Genomic DNA, 20,204 nt, shown 5'->3' with positions numbered 1-20,204 from the left:
GAAGGGACCTTAAAGATCACCTAGTTCCAACCCCCTGCCACAGGGAGGGACACCTTCCACTAGACCAGGTTGCTTAAAGCCCCATCCAGCCTGGCCTTGAACACTGCCATAGATGGGGCAGTCACAACTTCTCTGGACAGCTTGTACCAGTGCCTCAGCACTCTCACAGTGAAGAATTTTTTCATAATATCTAATCTAATTCTCCCCTCTGTCAGTTTAAAGCCATTCCCCCTTGCCCTGTCACTACACGCCCTTATAAAAAGTCCCTCTCCATCAGAAGTGTGAAGCAAAATACATGAATGCTTCCTCACTGTAAGAAGAATGCATTTCTGACTGGACCAGTAGAACTATTAGATATAAAGGATCTATTAGATTTAATAACTTGTTAAAACATAAGCAAATGGGAATTAAATTCTTAAATACAAAAATGAGGATCTGAGAAACAAATTTCTTACACTGCATAGGTTACCCATCTGATCTTGAGCAGACAGAACTTTTCTATGGAACAGTAAGAAAAAGAGCAAGAGGAGATGAATATTTGCCAAAAAATGCAAACCCACTCATTTTCAAGATTGTTTTATTGCAGGTGGATAACAGAGATAAATACCTAACAGGAAAATCCAGTAAGTCACATATTTATTTTCATTTTGGAACAGTTCTCTAAACTGGTTGTGTTTTATCATAAAGAGAAAAACAAGTTGCGCTACATTTCAGAACATTTTGTTCTTTAAAAGTGGTCAGACAGGTGGGAAATATTAGATGTACTACAAATTAAATGGATAATTTTCCACTCCAGCTTCATTTCCCAAATTGAGCAAGTCCAAGCAAAAGAAACCACGACTTTCTCTGCTCTGGAGATGCATATCAGTTGGTGATGCACTTCAAGCTATATTAATTTGATTAAAAAGTTTATCCTTAATAACCTGAGACATCAATCCATGTATAGCTTCTATGGTGGTCTTGCAGCTGAAAAACAAGCATAAATTCAACATTGGCCAAACACTGAACTGTCATGTTAATTGAAGATATTCAGCTGTTTTGGAAGTTCAGGGTGCCCATAACCCCATGAATCTTAACAACTGTCCAGAAAGGAAAAGTCACATACAGTTATTTAGCCATTGTTGCCAATAGCTGTTTGTTACTTGAAAAGCAAACTGATGAGCACTATGAACACAAAAAATGATTCCAGAAAACTTCTTTGGCACTTTTGGACATCTTACATTAATGAGAGCAAGTGAGCTCTGTGGTCACCTGAGCCAAAAAATAAAATTAAAAACCATCCCTGCGAATGGAATGGAGCTGCCAGCTGTTATCAATACCCAAAAGCTCTCACACTGTTCTCTCTACCTTATCTCCTTTGTAAAGCTCAGGCCAGTAGTGCACAGTAAGAACAGGTCCTCTGAGAAATTTTACAGAGAACATTACAAGAAGAGTTCATAGAGCTAATCAGTTATTAGTCAAAATATGAAACATGCAAAACCCCCAAACAGCTGAGAGGATTCCTACTGATCCCAGTTTCATCCAGGGTGTCTGACTTAGGGGGATATATTTAACGAACAAATGAAAATGTCTCAAAAACAATATACAAATGCAAAAGATGACTCAGCCTTGAAGTCATGGAGAACGGAAACAAATTACTACTAGACAGATCCCAGCAAAGGAAGTCAGCTTGGAGCCGAGTCTGGCTAAAACATACGTACTCTTAGAAAACAACTCTTAAGAGACGTGTATGTACTGTAACAGAGGACACCATACAGCCAAGCGTAAGTACATTTATGCTAATGTCTGACACCGTTTTTCCGAAAACAGGTACACCCAATAATCCTTTAGCTGACTTTGCAACCTTATTTTTAAAAAATAATTTAGATGCCACTGTAATTTTTCTTAGGAAAGATTACTGAAGATAAACATGCATCAGTGACAGTGTTACAATCCATTCTGGGAATTACAGTAGACTCTGTTACACAGGAAAGCAAAATGGATGACAACATCAAGCCCTTCCAGTATTACAATTTATAAACTAACTACTGATGATGTCTAAATAAAACCAGAAAAATTTCTAGAAATGCTGCAAGAAATAATATAGTTTGATGATTAGGAGTTCTCTCTTTGAGCAACTGCAAGCATGTAAGAGTAATGTGAAAATAAAACGTGGTCAGTACTATGGGACACTTAAACAGGGATCAAAATCTAAGCAAACTTGTCAGCTGCTCCATCCTTCTCATGTCTTTAAAACATTGCTATTGTAACTGTTTCACTACAGCAACTGCGAAGTACCGCCTAACCTGGCTGTTTTGAGTCAGCAGTAGCCTTAACTCTGTTGCAAGTGAAATAGTTTAAATGGGTATTAACTTCTTAATGTCTACCTCCCTCCAGCCTGATAATGTTTGTTAGAAAATAAAATGCTAACATATCTGTTAACCTTCTGTAACTCCTGTCTTTATAAAGGCAAAGCCTGTGTTCACCTGAGTCATACTGAGCAAGATGTAAATTAAATTATTTATTTGTAAATCACTCTTCACAAAAAAAGCCTTTTTTTTTTTTCTTTTGTGTTTTCTACGTATCAGGATTAAATGAGGAGGAAGAGGGCTACAAAGCCTCCGAAACTGAAAAGCACAACATCCCAGATTTTATTACTTTTTTTTTCAGTCCATTCCAAGGGATTCTACAAAATTGTTCCTTACTAAATGGAATTATATCTCACTCAGAAAACTCCTAAGATGCATGCAGGTGAGTTCTGAATTCTCCACAGATGTGCCTGAGATTGTGCCAGTGTGTACAGCACAGTACTTCTTGGTTTTCAAAGTCTGAAATTTGCCAAATACAACGTTCTTGAACAGCCCAAGACACTGTACAACTTGCTGGACACCATTACCCTTTATTAAAGGTTTTACTTGGAAAAGTGGTGACCATAACGTTATGCAGATAGTCTAATATGTATTCTTCAGACTATTGTGAGAAAGATGTGTTAGCGAGAAGTAACACGTTACTTCTGTAACATGTAACATTGTCCTTCAAACCTCAAAAAAGAAACCAGCTGATTACCAACAAACACATAAGGAACACTGAAGGGAAACAGTACACCTTCTTTGAAATAATGCTGTACATCCAGTTCATTAATTGATCATAGCAAGCATTTGTATCAGGCAGGGGAGGTAAATGCGAAGGCTCGAATGTCTCTAATGTACTTCTTAGAAACAAGACACAAAACAACACAAAACCTTCCTTATTTGTGGAAAAATGATGCATTAAGAAATATGAAAAAAGGGGAGTTTTTAATTTTTAAGTGAGTGAACTTACTGGACTGTTAGTACTAGTTCTTACAATCATGTTCTATATAATAATGTTATTTACTGCCAATTTAAACCTGATTAACCATATAAAACATGCTATTTTTTAGCAATGTTCCACTTTGCACTGGACAGAATAAATCTTTTTGGCTTGTCATAAATGATGGAATTTAACAGGGATTTTTTTCTTTAATAAACTTTAAACTAGAGTTGAATTTTATCCCAGAAGCAAAGACTGAAAAGCCACTGTACACTTAATAAAGGCAAGATTTTCTTAAACTAACATTCAGAGTCTCATCCTTATCTATAATATGACCATTCTTACCTATATTCTCAGTAGGTTATAATTTAAGGCATGATTAAAAGCTTGAAACAAAATAACACTTTTTACAGGGAAGAACACAAATATACGTTATCTTACCTGTCTCTTGTTGCTTTTGCAAGTTTGTCTTCTGATTTCTTATCGTGAGTTTCCAAACCCAGCATAAAACTACCCCTTCCAAGCTGAGCTTCTGACTGCTCTAATTTTTCAGACAAATCAAAGACTTGGCCAGTGGTGTAGTCAGCATTCTTAGGAGAAAGAAGGCAATAAACATACTGAATTCTAAGGTATAAATTCAAGCATTTATATACAAACTGAATCTGAAAAGAGCCTTTAAGCCTGTAGTACTGCATATTTTAACCTGCATCTGCAACTGAAGGGATACGGAACGTGAGTGGCACATGAGTGATGGTTAAGAGAACAGAAGCAGAACATCTGACAAATGGTCAACACCTAAAGCCTGAAATGGGCAGTCTTTACTACTTTGAACCCATGCCTTAAGTTATGAAAAATTAAAATTCAGTTGATTTGGACCAAAAGAAAAGGTATAAAATTGGCTTTTGCAGAAGGAAGCTGTTGATACTGAGCTCTTACATTGAAGGTCTACCTGCAGTATTTCTGTTGAAACCTCATGTGAGCAGTTCCACTGGTTTTGCTGCTGGTTTTTATTTGTTTTTAAAAAGTGTTTACTTATTCAATACCATTATTTTAAAGCATACCATTTATTACAGTGCTGTAAAAAGATGCAAGTTTAAAGTGTTTAGGACAAAATCTAAGTGTATCAAGAACTCAGTAAAATTAAACTTTATTCCCACCTTCTACTTTTGAAGAGCAGATATAAGCAATGTTTCAGTGTTTATGATTAGGAAAATCCTCCTTTCTTGTTTAATCTGACAAACAGATTCTTAATGTAGAATCTAAATCTGTCAGTGTCCCATTTACCATTTTATAGTAGAGGGTCTCGCTTTCAGCACTAAGGAATTAATACATGCAAATGATAACATACCATGGTACTTACAGTAAGCAAACTAGAAGAACTGAGAGTATTCACCCAGTACTTGTTCCACAAAAGCTCAAGCAATTTACGATCCAAAGATGATTTAAAGTATGAAACTTCTAAAGCATAATACCTTTAAAGACAAACACGCAAAGTAAGCTTTCATCTAAGTATGTCTTGTTTGGCTGTGACACCTAAAGTGCATGCATCTCAAAAAATCCTTATCAGTGGCAAATACCTTACAAAATTCAAAGCACTGAACAATAAAAAAAGTTATGCCAGCTACAATTCTAACTCTAAACAAATATCCATGCACCAAAAATGTGAAAACACTGTGCAGCAGCCTACAAGACACAGGACCCTGGTATCAATTTGATCCTAAAGTTCTATGCACACAGATGTTAAGCTACAGCGCTTGTCAGCATCTGAAGGCAGAACTGAAGCCAGGCCTGAAACCACTGAAAGAAGTGGTTCCATCTTTCCTTAGCTGTTCTTTGGAAACACTGTGTCTCCAACATCTGCCTTAACGTTCCACCCCACTGTAGCTTAACTAGCAAGAACTGGTGCTCCAAGCTGGATCAGCTCAAGTGACTGACCCAACAAAACAAATGCCCTGCCAAACAAGTAATACCTCACAAAGTAAGTATGAAGTGAGGAACACATGGCTGGGGATAGAACAGTTAAAGAAAGAATGGTTAAAACTAAACTATCTTTCAATTCATGGGAAGTATACTAGGACAAGAGAAAAAGTATTAATTCTTCCTGTTGCTGATGTTATCCCTCCAGGATCTGCACTTTCCAATCCTTTCAAAGACAGAAGCAATCTTAACATGCCCAGTGATGCAGAACAGAGAGATATACAGCACTTGCCACTACTTAGAAGAGCAGACATTACAGTCTCCCTAGCCCTGCTACTAGGGAAGCACGTACATCTGAGCCTTTCCTCCCTGCTGTAAGAAAACACAAAGGTGTTCAAGAATCAACTGCTAAAGCTTTTAACCAGGTTCATCTTTGTAACAGTTCTCCCATAAAGTATCTCCTGATAAATGACAATAACACTTTTCCACAAAGCCAACAGCGCTAACGTAACAAAAAACTTCACGGTTTGAAACACTCCCAAGAAATGCAGTTTTCCATACTGAATCACTAACCTAAACACAAACATTGAGAACTTGTGGTACAGGGAGTAGTTTTTTTGTTACTTACTGTTTACAATGTACACCAAAGTCTTCTATTTTATTAAGTGGAATAGTCTGGTATTCGGAGGGACCTTCATCTGGAGGTTTATAGCCCTAAAAATGCAACAAAGGGCAAAGATTACACAGTATCTCAAATATTTCTGTCATTTTCTAGTTTTTAGCCTAACCTTTCCACGTTGTTGGGGTTTTGTATATTATTTTGTGGAAAGACACAATATTTATTTGAAAGAATTAAGTAGACAGTTTTGAACCTTCCTTTTCTAAAATGAAAACCACAATACCACATATTAAACGTACCATTATTGTTTAGTTTTAGGTCTAAAAAATGACAGAGAAGAATTAACATAAATGTACTTTGATGAATGCTACCTACAACTGTAACCGTTAAAAATTACCACATGGAGCTACGTAATTTTAGGGCAGTTCCACTATCTAGACAGTCTATTTGACACTGCCACAAATTTATGACATACAAACTAGAAGTCAACCTTTGTAAATCTAATCAATATCCAAAAATATGCAATAACCAGTATATCAGCGTATCTTCCTTTTAGAAAGAACAATGACATACAGTACAGCACAGCAGATCAAACTGTCAGATGATCAAACCGCAGTAACTTTTAGAACCAATCTATTACTTATTTAAAGGCCGTTTAGCAATCATGCACTAGATAATTTTCACTATTTACCTTAGGATATGTCCTAAATGCTCCAAGATTTACTTTTCCTGCAGATATTGTTCTTGTTGGATCAATCTGTAGAAATAAAGGTAATGTTTGTTATACGCATTTTATAAATTATTACAGGCATACAAGAACTCTACAATAATTGTATTTCAGAAATGCAGTTAGTGCAAATTGTATTCATTTTCTCATAAACAGTACCTTTTCAGTCAGCAGCTATTGGTATGAGATTCAACTCTACAAAGACAGGAATATCAATAGCCTTATATGGACCATTTTTTCAAACTTATTTTCCTTGCTTCCAAAATACATTAAGAACAATAAACTGTAATAAAAGTCTGCTTTTTAATCTTATAAACCTTAGAAGTAAGAAAAAGCATATTGTGATCTGCTGCATTTTGGTGGAAAATACAGGAAACTAATGAAAGAATCTCCTTACTAATACCCTGTTTAATTTTAAAAATAACTAAAAAAAACCCAAACCAACAATATAAAAAACAAAACAAAACAAAAAAACAAAGAAAAAAGCAGTCCCAAGGAAAGTGCTCTGAATCTGTGAAATTATGTCATAACATAGGAGAATTCACATGGTGAAAATACTTCTTAAGAGTGATTTATACTTTTGTAATGTAATTTTTCCATCAACGTTATAGTCCTTTCTGACTAATTTCAGTCTTTTTTCCCCTCATTTCCTTCAGTAGGAAATAAAAGCACTATCTAAAATAAGGTTTACTTTTGATTTCAGATGTGATCGGAAGCCTGGAAGACCCTGCATGGCTCAAAGAGTTTTTTCATATTATTTTTTTCTTAAATAGTTTTTGTAGTTTCTTCTACCTTGCACTATGCCATTGATTTAATTTAAAAGGCATTTTAGATGCAAAGTAACATCTAGGTATTTAATTGCTCTATTTTGACAGAAGAAGCAACGAAGAGAACAAAAGAAATTATTTTTGTTATATAGCAGGCGGTTGAATATGGATTGCTCAATATATTGGTTTTCTTAAGTACCAAGTAAAATCTGAAGCTGAGAGTAATGCATGGATTTGTACAGAGCTACCATACCTGAAATAACGCAGTGAAAATGGCCTTGGTAAGCAACACTACTAGTTTGACCAGCTTGCGGCCAGCAAAGCAAAAGGAGCAATACCAATTTAAAATCTGGACTGAACACTTCCATCACGCAAAATGCATTCTGCTGGAATGTTAACAGACTGAAAGCTAAAAATTATTATCCCCTCAACATAATCTGATATGCATTTTTATCAACTATCAGACAGTACTTACAACCACTGCTACAAAGGGCTCTTGAAATTGCTGATTTAGCATTTGGGTACTGACGTCGATCCCAGAGAGCCAGCAGCCGTAGCCAGGGTGACTGTGATACCAACCAATTGCATTTTCTAGACGACCAACCTACCAGCAGCGAAGGAAAACAAAACTGTTGATCTCCATTCCGAAACTATCAGCTGCCCTCTATTGGGCTTTCCAGCATACTACAACAGAGTGAGAGGATAGAAACAATTGCACACACAGCCTGCAATGCTCAACTTCCTAATACTGAACGTGTGTCTTATTTTCCTAAACCGTTTTCTAGAAACTATACAATCTGAAGTATCAGTATTTTTTTTACAGCTACTACCACAGAGCAAATAACTACAAGGAGCTAGGAGCTCCATCTTCAATGACAGCTGACGTACAGAAGATTACACGTGGTGAGACTGTAAGCTGGGACTCCTCTGTGTGAATAAGAAATTTCTTAGGGTAGCTATGACATAAATATATATAATTCCATACAATATATGGTATGTCCGTACAGAGCGAATGTTCGTTATTTAGTACTGTAACCCATCTCAGAGGCATATAGAAAGATTAGTGGTAGGTTTAAAACGTAACTTCAGAGGCATGTTTTCAAACATGGTGGCAGAAATTATTGCCAGAGCAGGCTCTGAAAGCCAAAGATAAATTTTTTAATTTTTTTTTGGGCTCAGAAAAATGCAAAACAGGAGTTTCCAAATAATACCCCTGGCTATCTCTACAAATACTGGAAGAAAACCAAACCACAAATAAAACATAACAACAAAAACCAGAACAAATACCCACTGCACCTAATTTTGTACCCCTCTTGCAGAATTGCTTACGGGCTGCTTCACACTGAGTTGAATAATTTCGGCATGACCACATCTGCTACTTCTTAACTGAGTTGTGTGTTTGTATGCATCATCTGCTTGGTTTTGCCAAATATTGAATATATCCAGAAGGTTAAACCAGAAAAATTCTGAGATGAGACAGAACAGGCAAACTACCTACTGAAGGGAACATCTAGTTTATTTTGAATTGGTGAATATTATTTTGTTTTCTTTATAACTCCCATATAGAGAAATCAACAAACCACTGAAGAACGTGTTATTTTTCAAAGCCAAATAACACATTTTGACTATATTAGCACCAGATCCTGCTCACACAGAAGCAAATAACCAGAACGCTGGTGTCTGTGAAGTGCTTATGCAGGGGAATATATCAACTTGCAATCTAATATTAACGAGTTATTCCAGGAACAACTACTTGCCAAAATCAAATGTGCAACTGCCAGCATGCAAACTCTGACAGAGCACCAGTAAAGCTGAGTTGTTGTATTTGCACAAAAGTTCAATTTCCCATTTGTACTCCTACATAAATCTGGACTGTTTTAAATATCAGATGAACTAACTATATGAAAAAATACTACTATTATGCTATAGATTTACCATTTTGAAACCCATTATGTCGACCTAAGAACTGGGTAGTATGAATACATGTTTAGGTACACGTATCTTTTCAAGTTACCTACTTTTCTGCAACAACAGTATTATGTCATTAATACTTTCAGATAAAAGGAACTAGATTATTTCTAAATTTGCTCATAAGTAGGGATGAACTATTAAAAGTATCAGAACATACCTACTTTTGGATTATGTTTAGTCTTTTCTGATGTTACGATCTAGCCCAATTCACATCTATTTAAAAAACTCTTAACTGCATATAAGGCTGTGAATAGAAGTACAACTCTCCAAAATAACCCAAATACTGCTCTGTTATTTCCAGTGAGTAAGTAAGGGGCTTCTGATTTCAGCTAGTTTAAAATATTTTGAGAATTAAGGAATCAGAGGGTAAAGTCTGCCTCAAAACATCTGAGCTTGGAGGGCCAGAGTTATTCCAGCACTTATTTGTAGCATGGGATTGCCCTCTATTGGAAGGAGCACACCAGTAGGTGATCTGATGTGCCATGCTGGTTTCTGTATCAGCCACAAATGCAGCTTTGTATTTCTATTACCCTTCTGCATGCGAGAATTTTACTATACAGTCAGGCTTAGTATGAAATGGATTTCTGAATACAGGATAACGAAGACGGCATTTCTTCACAAATGTGTTTATTTTCATGGAAACCAGCAGCATGGCTATGCAGTAAGACTTCAAAAAGCAAGAAATTACAAATAAATATCATATTCCTGATCTACAAATAGTAAACATTTCTAACACTTATTTTATATTTAATTTTGCACAGTTTTTTTAGAAACATGTATCGGTTATTCTAGAAACACACGTCCTCCTTTTTCCATCTACAAGCCACCAACTACAGCTACAAAAACACTTTCTCAGCAACGAAAATAATTTATAAAGGAATTCAAGACGAATCCAGTACTTGATGACCTACTGGAAGACATGGAAATAGATATGTGAAAACGTTTAGAGGCCCCAGTGGTTGCTTGCTGCCAACACAGTTCTCTTAGTCTTTGACTAACCAGGGCGGTGGGCAGCCACTTTTATCCCTGTGAAAGTGGGGAGGCCTGCAAACCCCAGAGCATGTTCCTGCGCGATTAGCTTACAAGATCTGCAGCTGTACCATGGAGGGTGAGAAACACGCTCTGCCACTTCTTACCTGCTTCGCGTTTTCGATGTAGGCAGCCATGTACTCATAGGCGGCAGCCTGAGCGTTGACGCGAGTCTCAGTACCCTCCACCGGCAGGGCGAAGCTGTCCATGATGATCATGGTCTCCCCATCCACCTTGCCCAGCATAAGCCCCATCACCTCCAGGTTGCCCCCCGACCTAGCGTGCATCACCATCTTCAGGAGAGCCAGCGCCGAGATCTTGCAGTACTTGAAATAATGGTGGCTGCAAGACAGAGACCGCGGAAGCCATCAGGGCCAGCCCCGCCGCCCCGGCCCTGCATCAGGCCTCCCCCGCCGCCCACCCCGCTCCCTCTTACTCTTTGGTCCAGGGCTTGGCCGCCAGGATCTCCTGCTGCTGCTTGCGGTCGTACTTGTAGATCTCGTCGATGCTCTGCGCCTCCTGCATGTTGTTGGCCAGCTCCCACGTCTTCTGCGCCATGCCGCTCCCGGAGGCGCCGCTTCCCGCCGCCGCCATGGCCACCCGCCGCTCCGGGCCCGGCCCTAGCCCACCTCACCGCCGCACCGGGCCGCAGGCAGAGCCAAACGAGGCCGACAGGGCCCTGTGGGAAGTGGTACGATCCGCGCAGGCGCGGGATGGGCGGCGCTGCGCCCCCCAGCGGCTCGGCACGGCAGCTGTCGGGCGGTGCTGCCCGGCTGCAGCAATGCGCGGTCTGGCGGAGGCGCCCGGGAGCTGCAGTGCGTTCTGCATACTAGCTGCCGCCCGGCCTAGCGGTGTGTCACGGGAGGCGACCCCTCCGTAGAGAGGAGATCACGACCACCACCATCTTGCTTCCCGCTCCTGTTCACCTGTTGAAGCAGCACTGGGGCTACCCCGCTCTCGCCCTGTGAGGCGGGGAGAGAGAAGGGGCCCCCACTAGGGGGCGCTGCTCGGCGCTCCCGCTGGTTTCCGGGGAAGCGGTAACGAGCGGGACGTGGGGAGCTGCGACCGCCGGTGAGCGGTGAGTGGAGGCCGGGAGAGCGCCCGGGAGTGCACCCCACGCAGCCTGGCCTGCTGGCCCCGCCACACGGAGACCGTGGCCGAGCGGCTGCCTTGTTCACAGCCCGGAGCGGGCGGCGGCCGGGGCGAGGGCGGCTCGCCGGGGAGCGGGACGGGCCCGGGGTGGGGAGGGGGGGTGTGAGGGGAGGCGCGGTGGAGGGAGCGAGACCGGACCGGACCGGGCGGGGCGGGGCAGGGCAGGGCAGGGCAGGGCAGAGCAGGGCAGGGCAGGGGTGCCCCGGCGTGCCCCGGCCGGGGCCCGAGGCAGTGTCAGGTCTGGGCCTCCCTGCGGGGGTAGCAGTTTTTGCAGGGCCTTCCGGCAGGAGCAGTTTGTTTGTGCGGCCGTTGCCTAACAACGGCGCCGCACTTCTTAAAGGGTCTGAGCCCGGGGTGCTGCCTGCGCGCCCTGCCGGCGGGAGTGCCTCACACCTGGGCCGAGGGGCACCGATGCTTCCGGGAGTGCCCCATAAATGCTGCTGAGGAGGGAAGGAGGGAAGCGGTACGTGTGCTGGCCCCCGCTGCACGCCCGGGTGGGGGAGAGGCGCTGCCCCGAGCTGTCAGGCTCAAGGAGGAGGAGCTTTGTCCCGGCTCTGAAGGGTTCTTCCGAAAATAATGGCCTTTTGGATCATACGGGGTGTTTTGGGAAAGTAGATAAGCCCTTAATGGTGAGGGGAAGTAACTCCTAAACTTGTTGGGTTGTTTCAAGGGTTAATTGCCTTCACAGTTATGAAGAAGTCGTGTTGGTTTAGTCAGTTTATAAATTATGAGCGTCCAGACCCTGGATTTTCTTTTATTTTTGTGCTTTTCCAGGTAAGAATTTGAAAGAAGCGAAGGTGAAAGGTAGAGCAAGCACGTCTGTGACAGCTAGAGCTTATTGTAAATGCCGTTCCCAGGGGCGGCCAGTGATGGCTGTTACGAGACTTCAGGGAGTTTGCATGAAACTTTATGACATGATTATGTAACCATATAACCTGTAAGCACAATTATTAAACGTAGCATATAATTGCTTTTTTTCAAAGCACTTCCCTCCTCACCACCCTTGTTGCAGTTCATATGGATGGGAATTGCCATCTTGTCATTTTTCTTGGTGGTGTTTTAGTATTGTGGTAGGACAGGAGAGGTGACATCTGTTTACTTTTATATGCTGGCTTTAAATTTTACTCCCCATTTTGCTGAAAAAGTAGGAGGGGAAGGGAAAGAATAGAAAGGAATGCAGTAAACACTGCTTTAGATGATGAAGTTGGTACACAGTACACAGCTAGGTATAGTACCTATGATACAATACATATGCACATAGATGTTTTGCATATCTTGAATACAGAGACGTGCATTATTAACTCTGGCCATAGATCCTGTAAAAATCTCACGTTCAAGCTTGACTAATTTTCTTGAATATCTGTATGCTTTCTATTGCTTGGTATACTTGCTTAAGTCTACGTGGCTGACTCTAATTATTCAGATTTGCTTTTTGAAAACTTCCAGTTTAAAAGGAAAAAAGATTTTATGAAAACCAAAAATCTTAGAAGTAAGCATATAGAAAATACTATTTTTATGGGACGTTTTCAGACAGTAATTGAGTGTATAGCAGAAGTATGTTTAATGGAATTTCACTCTCAATAATACAGTGTTTTGAGATTAAAGAGACAGGATTTAAAGATGCAAGAGTGAAAGGAAGAGCTGATAAGATATGTCAAACTTTTTTTTTCTTTTTCCCCCAGTAGTATTTTCGGAATATTCTGTTTTCCTAAAAACTTGAAAAATACAGTGTCTGTACCTCATAATTTTGGGGAACCTATGGTTTATCCTTGAGTTTTCAGATGTTTACAGCATGTTCTAACTTTCCCTTTTTCTCTATGCACATGCTTGTGGAGCTGCCTCCAAGCTTACTTTTGAAGCTTCCACTTTTACTAGTAGTTGCAAGGGTCTAGAAATACACCAAATGCATTCAGACATACTGCTAAACTGAAAATGGATGATTTTGTTTTGAATTGGAGTGGGTTTATAGTGGCAGGCTGTGCTTTGGTATGTTTGTGCAGTCATATGAAGCCAGTTTGATGGTTTGCTTTGAGTTTAGTGCTGTCACCTCTGAGATAGTTCACTGCATAACTGGGAACTGCGTTAGCACTCTTTTCAGACAGAAACATAATGTTTCTTTGTTATGATTAGTCATGATCTCGTCACTTGATACAGTAGTTGATAAAATTGATTAATATTTAGTAAGTTATTTGCTAACATACTGGTTTGTTTTTTGAACTTTGCAGTGTATGTATCACATTCAAATTGCCAGTCTTTTGCTTAGAATATGTAAGCAATTTTAATTTTTTCTTTCAGTATAATACAGTCTTTTTGCATATCTCATAAGGATTGTGCATATTTTAAGATCAACTCCAGCAGAAGGATATAAGAAACAAATGTCTAGCTATTTTCTAAGAGTTCTAGGAGGCATTTAGCCACTTTTCCTGGTTATTCAGCTGTGTTAAAGGTATTCTGAATCATTAGTGCTGTAGCATTATTTGCCTCAGTGTTCTTCAAAGCCTGGAGTTGTGAGATTTCTTTACACCAGTTGAATTGCCTATGTAGTTCAACTGTAACTGTTTTGTCTTTGTTTTTGTAATTTATTAGATTGCTCTCTGAGCAGTATGATTGGAGTGCAGAATGATAGAATATTCATTGTGTTACTTCTGCTAGATACAGAAAACACTGCAAATACTCCTCTCCTTATACCATCTCTCAGAATAGGTTTGGTACCATTCCAGTACGGTGATTTGGAAACAGTTCGGGAGTTTATAGATGTTATTTTAAATAGAAGTAATACAGATACTAAAGTCAGTGAACTTTAGGAAAGACTTCTTACAATGCCTCTTTCTTCTACATGAAGTAATTTTCCTCTTGGTGGTTATGCAGCACTGGATAGATGATGAGACCAGCTTTTAAATTCTTTAGTATGACAAGTTGTTTCACCCATTCAGAAGAGTTTTTTTCTTTATTCTTATGTAATCTAGTAGGCTAAATAAAATTTATCAGTGCCTGAAAACTTACCCTCTTTTAGATTTCTTTTATCCTTTATCAGTGTGCAGAACTAATGAGATTAAAGATTTAGGACGAATCAGATGGGAGAATTTATATTTGGAATTAACTGTCCTGTATTATCACTAGGGGTTGTGAATAGGTTGTCCTAGTTCTGCCTTCTTTAACAGTATTATAATTTCATATTATGGATCAAAAATGGCATTAATAGAAAAAGTTGAAAGGAATATGTTTTAAGGAATACATCAAGTAGATTTATTCCTTAAATTAAGTTAGCATGCAATTACTTGAATTTATCTGGTGGAATTTTGACATTTTTTCTCTTCATCTTACTTTTTAGTCAGCATTTATCTCAGTCTCTCCAGATACTTTCTTCTATGTTTACCTATGAAGTGTCTTATTCCCCTGTTTTTTGAGGTTGGTTTTGTTATTTTTTTTTTTTTTTAATTTTTTGATCCTCTCCCTAAAAGCGTTTTCTGATATACTTTTATTATTAGCCTGTTGTTTGCTTCATACAATCTATAGACTTTAGAGGGATACTGAATTAGCCTTACTAAAACTGCTGTGCAGTCTGAGTTCAGATACTGTATGGGATTGCTGAGGAACCTGCATAAGCAATCCTTTTGCTTAAGTTGTTTAGGTAGTATTAGCGGGATTGAGGGTCATAATTCTCTGCTCAGTTTCACCTTTCCTTTATGTGTAGAATATATGTATGGATTTTTATCTGTAGGCTTGGTTTTGCAAAGCTTATCCAGTAATTTATTGGAGAAAATGCTGAGTGGGGATTGGGATGAAGTAGGCTTTATATTTGGTTTGGTCTGTCTTCTTTCCATGGTTACTTAGTATGCAGATCTACAGTACTTTTAGTCCTGGCAAGGCTATCCTAACAAAGAATATTCAAAGTCTGAGTGCGAGCCTTAACTTCTCTACAGTTCCATTGTCATGAATTTGATTGACTTTAGTTTTTATTGTGAGGCTGTCCAGGAGCAGCAATATACACTAAATTGCACAAATAAGATGCTTTCAGTTAAATAGGCAAGATGCACAACTAATGGAAGCAAGGTAATGAGCTGCTCCTCAGTATGTGTTTTCTTACAGAAGGGTGTCTTGTCTGATTGCAAGTCAGTGCTGCCTCATATCCATGGTTATTGCAGAGTTGGAGCTGTTCTTACTGCCTCTGCTATTTTGTTGGTAGAAGAGGTAATGATACATTGTTGGCTCCAACTCCAGAAACACTATGCATGTGTTTTATGCTTGGTTGTGGTGGTTTTTATTTTTTCTTTTCTTGGTTATTTTTTTAATGGATTTTTTTTTTTCTTTTGGTTTTGAGTAAGCTTGATGATTTTTAAGACTTCTTGTGATAGTAAGTTAAGCACAGAATTAATTGCATGATTTGTTCCTTATTTTAGAGTATATGTGTATTTTGTACTTTTTGGTATTTGTTTATTTTGTATTTATTCCTTTATTCTGTTTATTTTTGTCTAATTTGATTTTATCATTCACTAGCAATAAGCTTGTGCTAGTGTGAAGAGCCATTGGTAGACTTGCAGTCAAAGAAAAAAAAAAACCAAAGCACTTAGAAAAAAAACCAACCAACTTGGAGAAATACCTTCAGTCTTATAATCTGAAATATTTGAATTTTCTCTCTATAAAAGTAATCAAGTGAATTACATCAAGAAATGTCCATGGATGGGTTTCCTGATTCAGGTGTTGCACTGACCTAGCAAACATCTTATGGCTTCTAGTTCTAAGGGAGAAACTTGAACATTACTTAACTACTGTCTTAAGCAACTGTAATGGATCTTTACATTTTGGAGGTTCCATGTTCTATGTCTTTTCCATAACCTTAGAAATGATGGCGGATGATTTAGACAAATTTATTGAAGATCAGAAGGCCAAGTTGGCACAAGATAAGGCAGAACTTGAAAATGATCCACCGTACATGGAAATGAGGGTAAGAGTATTAACTAGTTTTCACAAATTGAAACACGTCTATTGCTTGGGTCTTGATTTAAGCTTACTTTTGCTGTGCTTTCAAACTGTACTTATAGTTCAAATATATATTATTTATCTATTCAAAGTCATTTCTAACTTAAATTCTTTATTTTTATGTAGAAGTTTCAAAACTTGTTTGCCACCAGGCATATACATTAACATTTGTGTATTACAAGTGGAAAAACTCATGTAAATGTTTATTATTGTTCCTTCCTCCCTTCCTAGGGAAGCTGACTAAGCAGGGATCTGCTCTCAGCACACTCCAGAGCATGGGTATTGAGTTGCTGATGGATGATATAAATATCGTCAAAATTACCGTTGCAGAAACTAGGAAATATAAAAGGCAAATTACTTAATCCAATCAATTAAACAAAATCTGTTCTTATCACAAATTTCCCATTAGAAATTTTAGTACCTAATTCTAAAGCTATAAAGATTTTATAATTTGCAGAGCACCATTAAGTTGTGTAAGAGTGCCAGTACTGGGCAAAAAGCTGTATCTAAATAATTCAAGCTAGCTAAGTGTTATGGTGACTAAGTCAAGTCCTTGGTGAAAAAAAGAAGTTTTGATTTATCTGTTGTTTGATTTACAAAGCCCCAAATAGCTTGAGCTTTTATGAGCAATTACAATATTCTGTTTTCATTCCTTTTTTTGTTTATCTTGTTGATCACATCTGTGGGGATCTGTCTACGTCCATCTTGCCATAAGATATAAATAGGGGGAGGGAAAGAAAGGGGGGAGTGAATGAACGAATTACCTGACTGGGTTTAAACCACGACAGAGAGCTACTTTTTTGGTGGTATTAGTGAAATGTGTAACTTGCTTACTGTGCTAATCCAGCATCTTTTCCAATCTTTCTATTCCTCTGTTCTATAGTGCTAATAATTATGTTAATAATGTTGTTCCTGTATGTGATATTTATTTTACCTTGTGATGCAGCAAAGTGTTTTTTTTTGTTTTCAGAATAAGGAATCAGAGAAGCTTTCCGAGACTCGAAAAATGTTAATATCCATGGCTAAAGAAAATATACCTCCAAATAGTCAACAGAACTATTCTTTAGGTACAGTATGTATATTTTTTTATATGTCTTCTAGATTTAACTAGTATTTAGCTACCTTTGAAAAATTTTGGAAGGGAATTACTACTTTGGATTTTTAATTATAAGGTAACCATTATAATTCAAGTGAATACCAATTCTTCAGTCTTCCAAATGTCTTTGGGTTGTGTGGAATTTGTTTTATAGTTATGCTACTCCTTGTGCACCCCCAGTCTACTCGCTGGTGAGATGGGAGCAGAAAAAGCCTTGGCTCTGTGTAAGCACTGCTCAGCAGTAACTATAATATCCCTGGTTTATCCACACTGTTTTCAGCACAAATCCAAAACATAGACCCATACAAGCTACTATGAAGAAATGTAAGTCTATCCCAACCAAAACTAGTGTGCTCTAATAATAATCTGGGCACTGAAAACACTTTTGATTATTGGTGGGTGGTTGTTTCATGTCATTGGCTGGTTCTGCTTTAAAGCAGTGTAATTTCATTTGGGTTAAATTAGACAGAGACTTGTTCCTTGGAGAGCAGTGAAAGTGGTTGCAGTGGTGGGCTTCTGAGACAGAGGATGTATCTTACAAAGTACTTTAAGATGCCAGCTTGCATGGCATTATATTTTAGGAGTGTAGCTTTTATGAGACCTGAGAGTAATCTTGGAAAAGTACTGTGTATTTTGGGTCTACTACAATTAAAAACACTGAGGTGGAAAGAAAAATGATTTTCAGCATATGGCCAGCTTCCTTCCTTCTTCCTTGTGTGGAAGCCACATATTTTTTCACATGCTTCATGCTAAATGAATAGATTGTTTCTTTCTACTTGCAAAGTATGTTTTCTATTATGTGATTAGCATGGCTTAAAATATCAGAGTAATTTAGAAACTAACATGTCAAAAGAGATTTCCTTTGAAGCATACATTGGCAAAAGAATATGTACAATATTTAGGTTATTTTATACTATTTGTCAAACTATCCAAATACTGTTTATGTTGTTTTTTTTTTTTTTCCTAGTGGGAAGAAAAAGCACAAGGACTAGAGGAAAACTGACATCCAAAACCCAATCCAGTTTTCCAACTGCTCATAGAGAGAGGGTGTTTTGTATTTCAGCTGTTTTGTAATTACTCGTTGCGCAGTTCATTTTTCTTATTGCTGATATCTAATAAAAATCCAGATGCAGGATGTGTTTTGTATTGATACAAAATAGTATGCTAATAATATTTAATGGTGTTAACCTTTCAGGTGACTATGGCTTGAGCTTACCTCTTGGAGAAGAATATGAACGAAAAAAACATAAACTGAAAGAGGAACTCCGACAAGATTATAGGCGATACCTTTCTCAGGTAAAGCTTCCTGTCTGGTTGCCTGAGTTGAGCGAGTCTTTTAAAAGGATTTGTTCATTTTAATTGAATGAAAATGAGTAAAATCTGTGGAAAATCTTTGTAGGAAGGCATTCATTCTGAACCATGGCTGATTTTGCAGACTTGAGTAAAAGTAGTTTCAAAATGTCACTGCTTGGAACGGTTGTATATTCCAGGCTTCCGTAGATTTTGCTGCTACGAGGCTACCTATTACTTAGTACCTTTTATCCTTAATAGTTTAATTTATTTGTATCTACTACTTTCTTAGTACCTTCTTAAGAATTTAAAATATCATGTTACTTCCTGAAGTACTTATGTATTGTGTGGTCTGTAATTCAGTAAGAATATTCCTATAATTAGTGTGACTGCGTTTGACAGCTTCTTTTCAGTGGTAGAAATAAAATTGTTCTGCTTAACATGATTTATTAAATGTCACAGTAAATTTAAAATTGAAATGGTATGTGTGAAATGATGTAGTCTTGGGAATATTCTGTATCCCTTCTTAGCCAAACAGAAACAAATCAGGAACCAGATAATATCTGTTGTCTGAAAATGCTAATTATCTTTAGTTCTTAAAATAAAAAAATGGATTGGTTTTAAGAGAAGTCGTCTTTTTTGTTAAGTCAAATATATTTGAATGAAAGGCTCTTTTTGAATAGTATCTTTTCCCTGATCTTTAGGGTATTTCACAGGCAAAAAGAAAGGTAGGGTGCCTGCAGTATCTTTTATTTTTGTTCTTTTTTCTTTTCAAATTAGTACTTTTTGCTTTGAAAGCTTTTTGCAATTTGAATTAATAAAAAATCATTATTGTGCTTTATGTGATTGTGCATGCCATAGTGATTAGTTGTGATTCACAGCATTGTTGGCTTTGTGCAAATGATCACTGAAGTTCATTATTTCCATTGGTAAGATTTTAAAACACTTGCTGATTTCTTTTTTTTTCCTTTGCCATTGCTATTGTTGCTGTCTAATGTTGACCTTATAAAACTTTTTCGTTTAGTAGACTTTTGCTTCAAGGCTTTTAAGTTCCATAGATGTTACCAGTTCAGACCTATTTAATTATTTATTTTTTTTATACACATACTTTACAAAGCTGGAATAAAATCATAAACCCTGAAATGTTATGTCGCTGGAATCAGAGCTAGTGTGCTTTTCTTCCTTATCACTGACATCTCATCAGTCGTGGTTAGGGAAGCAGTAGGGGCAGTTATTCACCACCTAGTGTCCAGAAAGTGAGAATACAAGTCTTGTGAAAAAATAATACAAGAGACACATCTTTGCAAGCTTTGTTCAATTACAGTAATTTTTTATTATTTATATCATTATACTGTCAAGTATATATAATTGTTAAATTTACCACTG

The 20,204-nt window shown here is 38.1% G+C and overlaps 2 protein-coding genes across 13 annotated transcripts in view; one reads left to right on the top strand and one right to left on the bottom strand.

Annotated features, from left to right (window-relative positions):
* Positions 1-560: 560 nt before the first annotated feature.
* COPS5 (COP9 signalosome subunit 5) lies at positions 561-10,969 on the bottom strand. Its single transcript, XM_061448348.1, has 8 exons — positions 10,737-10,969; positions 10,408-10,642; positions 7,776-7,904; positions 6,498-6,563; positions 5,816-5,901; positions 4,631-4,742; positions 3,712-3,860; positions 561-966 (listed from the first exon to the last, which is right to left on the bottom strand). Exons 1-8 carry the CDS (start codon positions 10,892-10,894, stop codon positions 882-884), a joined length of 1,020 nt encoding a protein of 339 aa, XP_061304332.1. The 5' UTR covers positions 10,895-10,969; the 3' UTR covers positions 561-881.
* Positions 10,970-11,084: 115 nt separating this feature from the next.
* Positions 11,085-20,204, top strand: part of CSPP1 (centrosome and spindle pole associated protein 1) — a 58,115-nt gene continuing 48,995 nt past the window's right edge. For 2 of the 12 annotated variants that reach the window (XM_061448344.1, XM_061448336.1), the window contains exons 1-5: positions 11,085-11,378; positions 16,294-16,397; positions 17,403-17,499; positions 18,724-18,824; positions 19,523-19,546. In XM_061448344.1, coding sequence (XP_061304328.1) covers positions 16,296-16,397; positions 17,403-17,499; positions 18,724-18,824; positions 19,523-19,546 — 324 coding nt within the window. In that variant the 5' untranslated portion in view covers positions 11,085-11,378; positions 16,294-16,295. Of the gene's footprint in view, positions 11,379-11,740; positions 12,082-13,677; positions 13,721-14,787; positions 14,861-15,541; positions 15,644-16,274; positions 16,398-17,402; positions 17,500-18,723; positions 18,825-19,522; positions 19,547-20,204 lie in introns of those variants that run through there. The other 10 variants (XM_061448347.1, XM_061448335.1, XM_061448340.1 and 7 more) reach the window with 9 other exon arrangements.

This window comes from Pezoporus flaviventris, unplaced genomic scaffold, assembly GCF_033815535.1.
Source record: "Pezoporus flaviventris isolate CSIRO_AGI_PZ_B2104156 unplaced genomic scaffold, CSIRO_AGI_Pfla_v1 ptg000007l, whole genome shotgun sequence".
Lineage (NCBI taxonomy): Eukaryota > Metazoa > Chordata > Aves > Psittaciformes > Psittacidae > Pezoporus > Pezoporus flaviventris.
The sequence above is the reverse complement of the archived record's forward strand: the minus strand, read 5'-3'. Positions and strand labels throughout refer to the sequence as shown.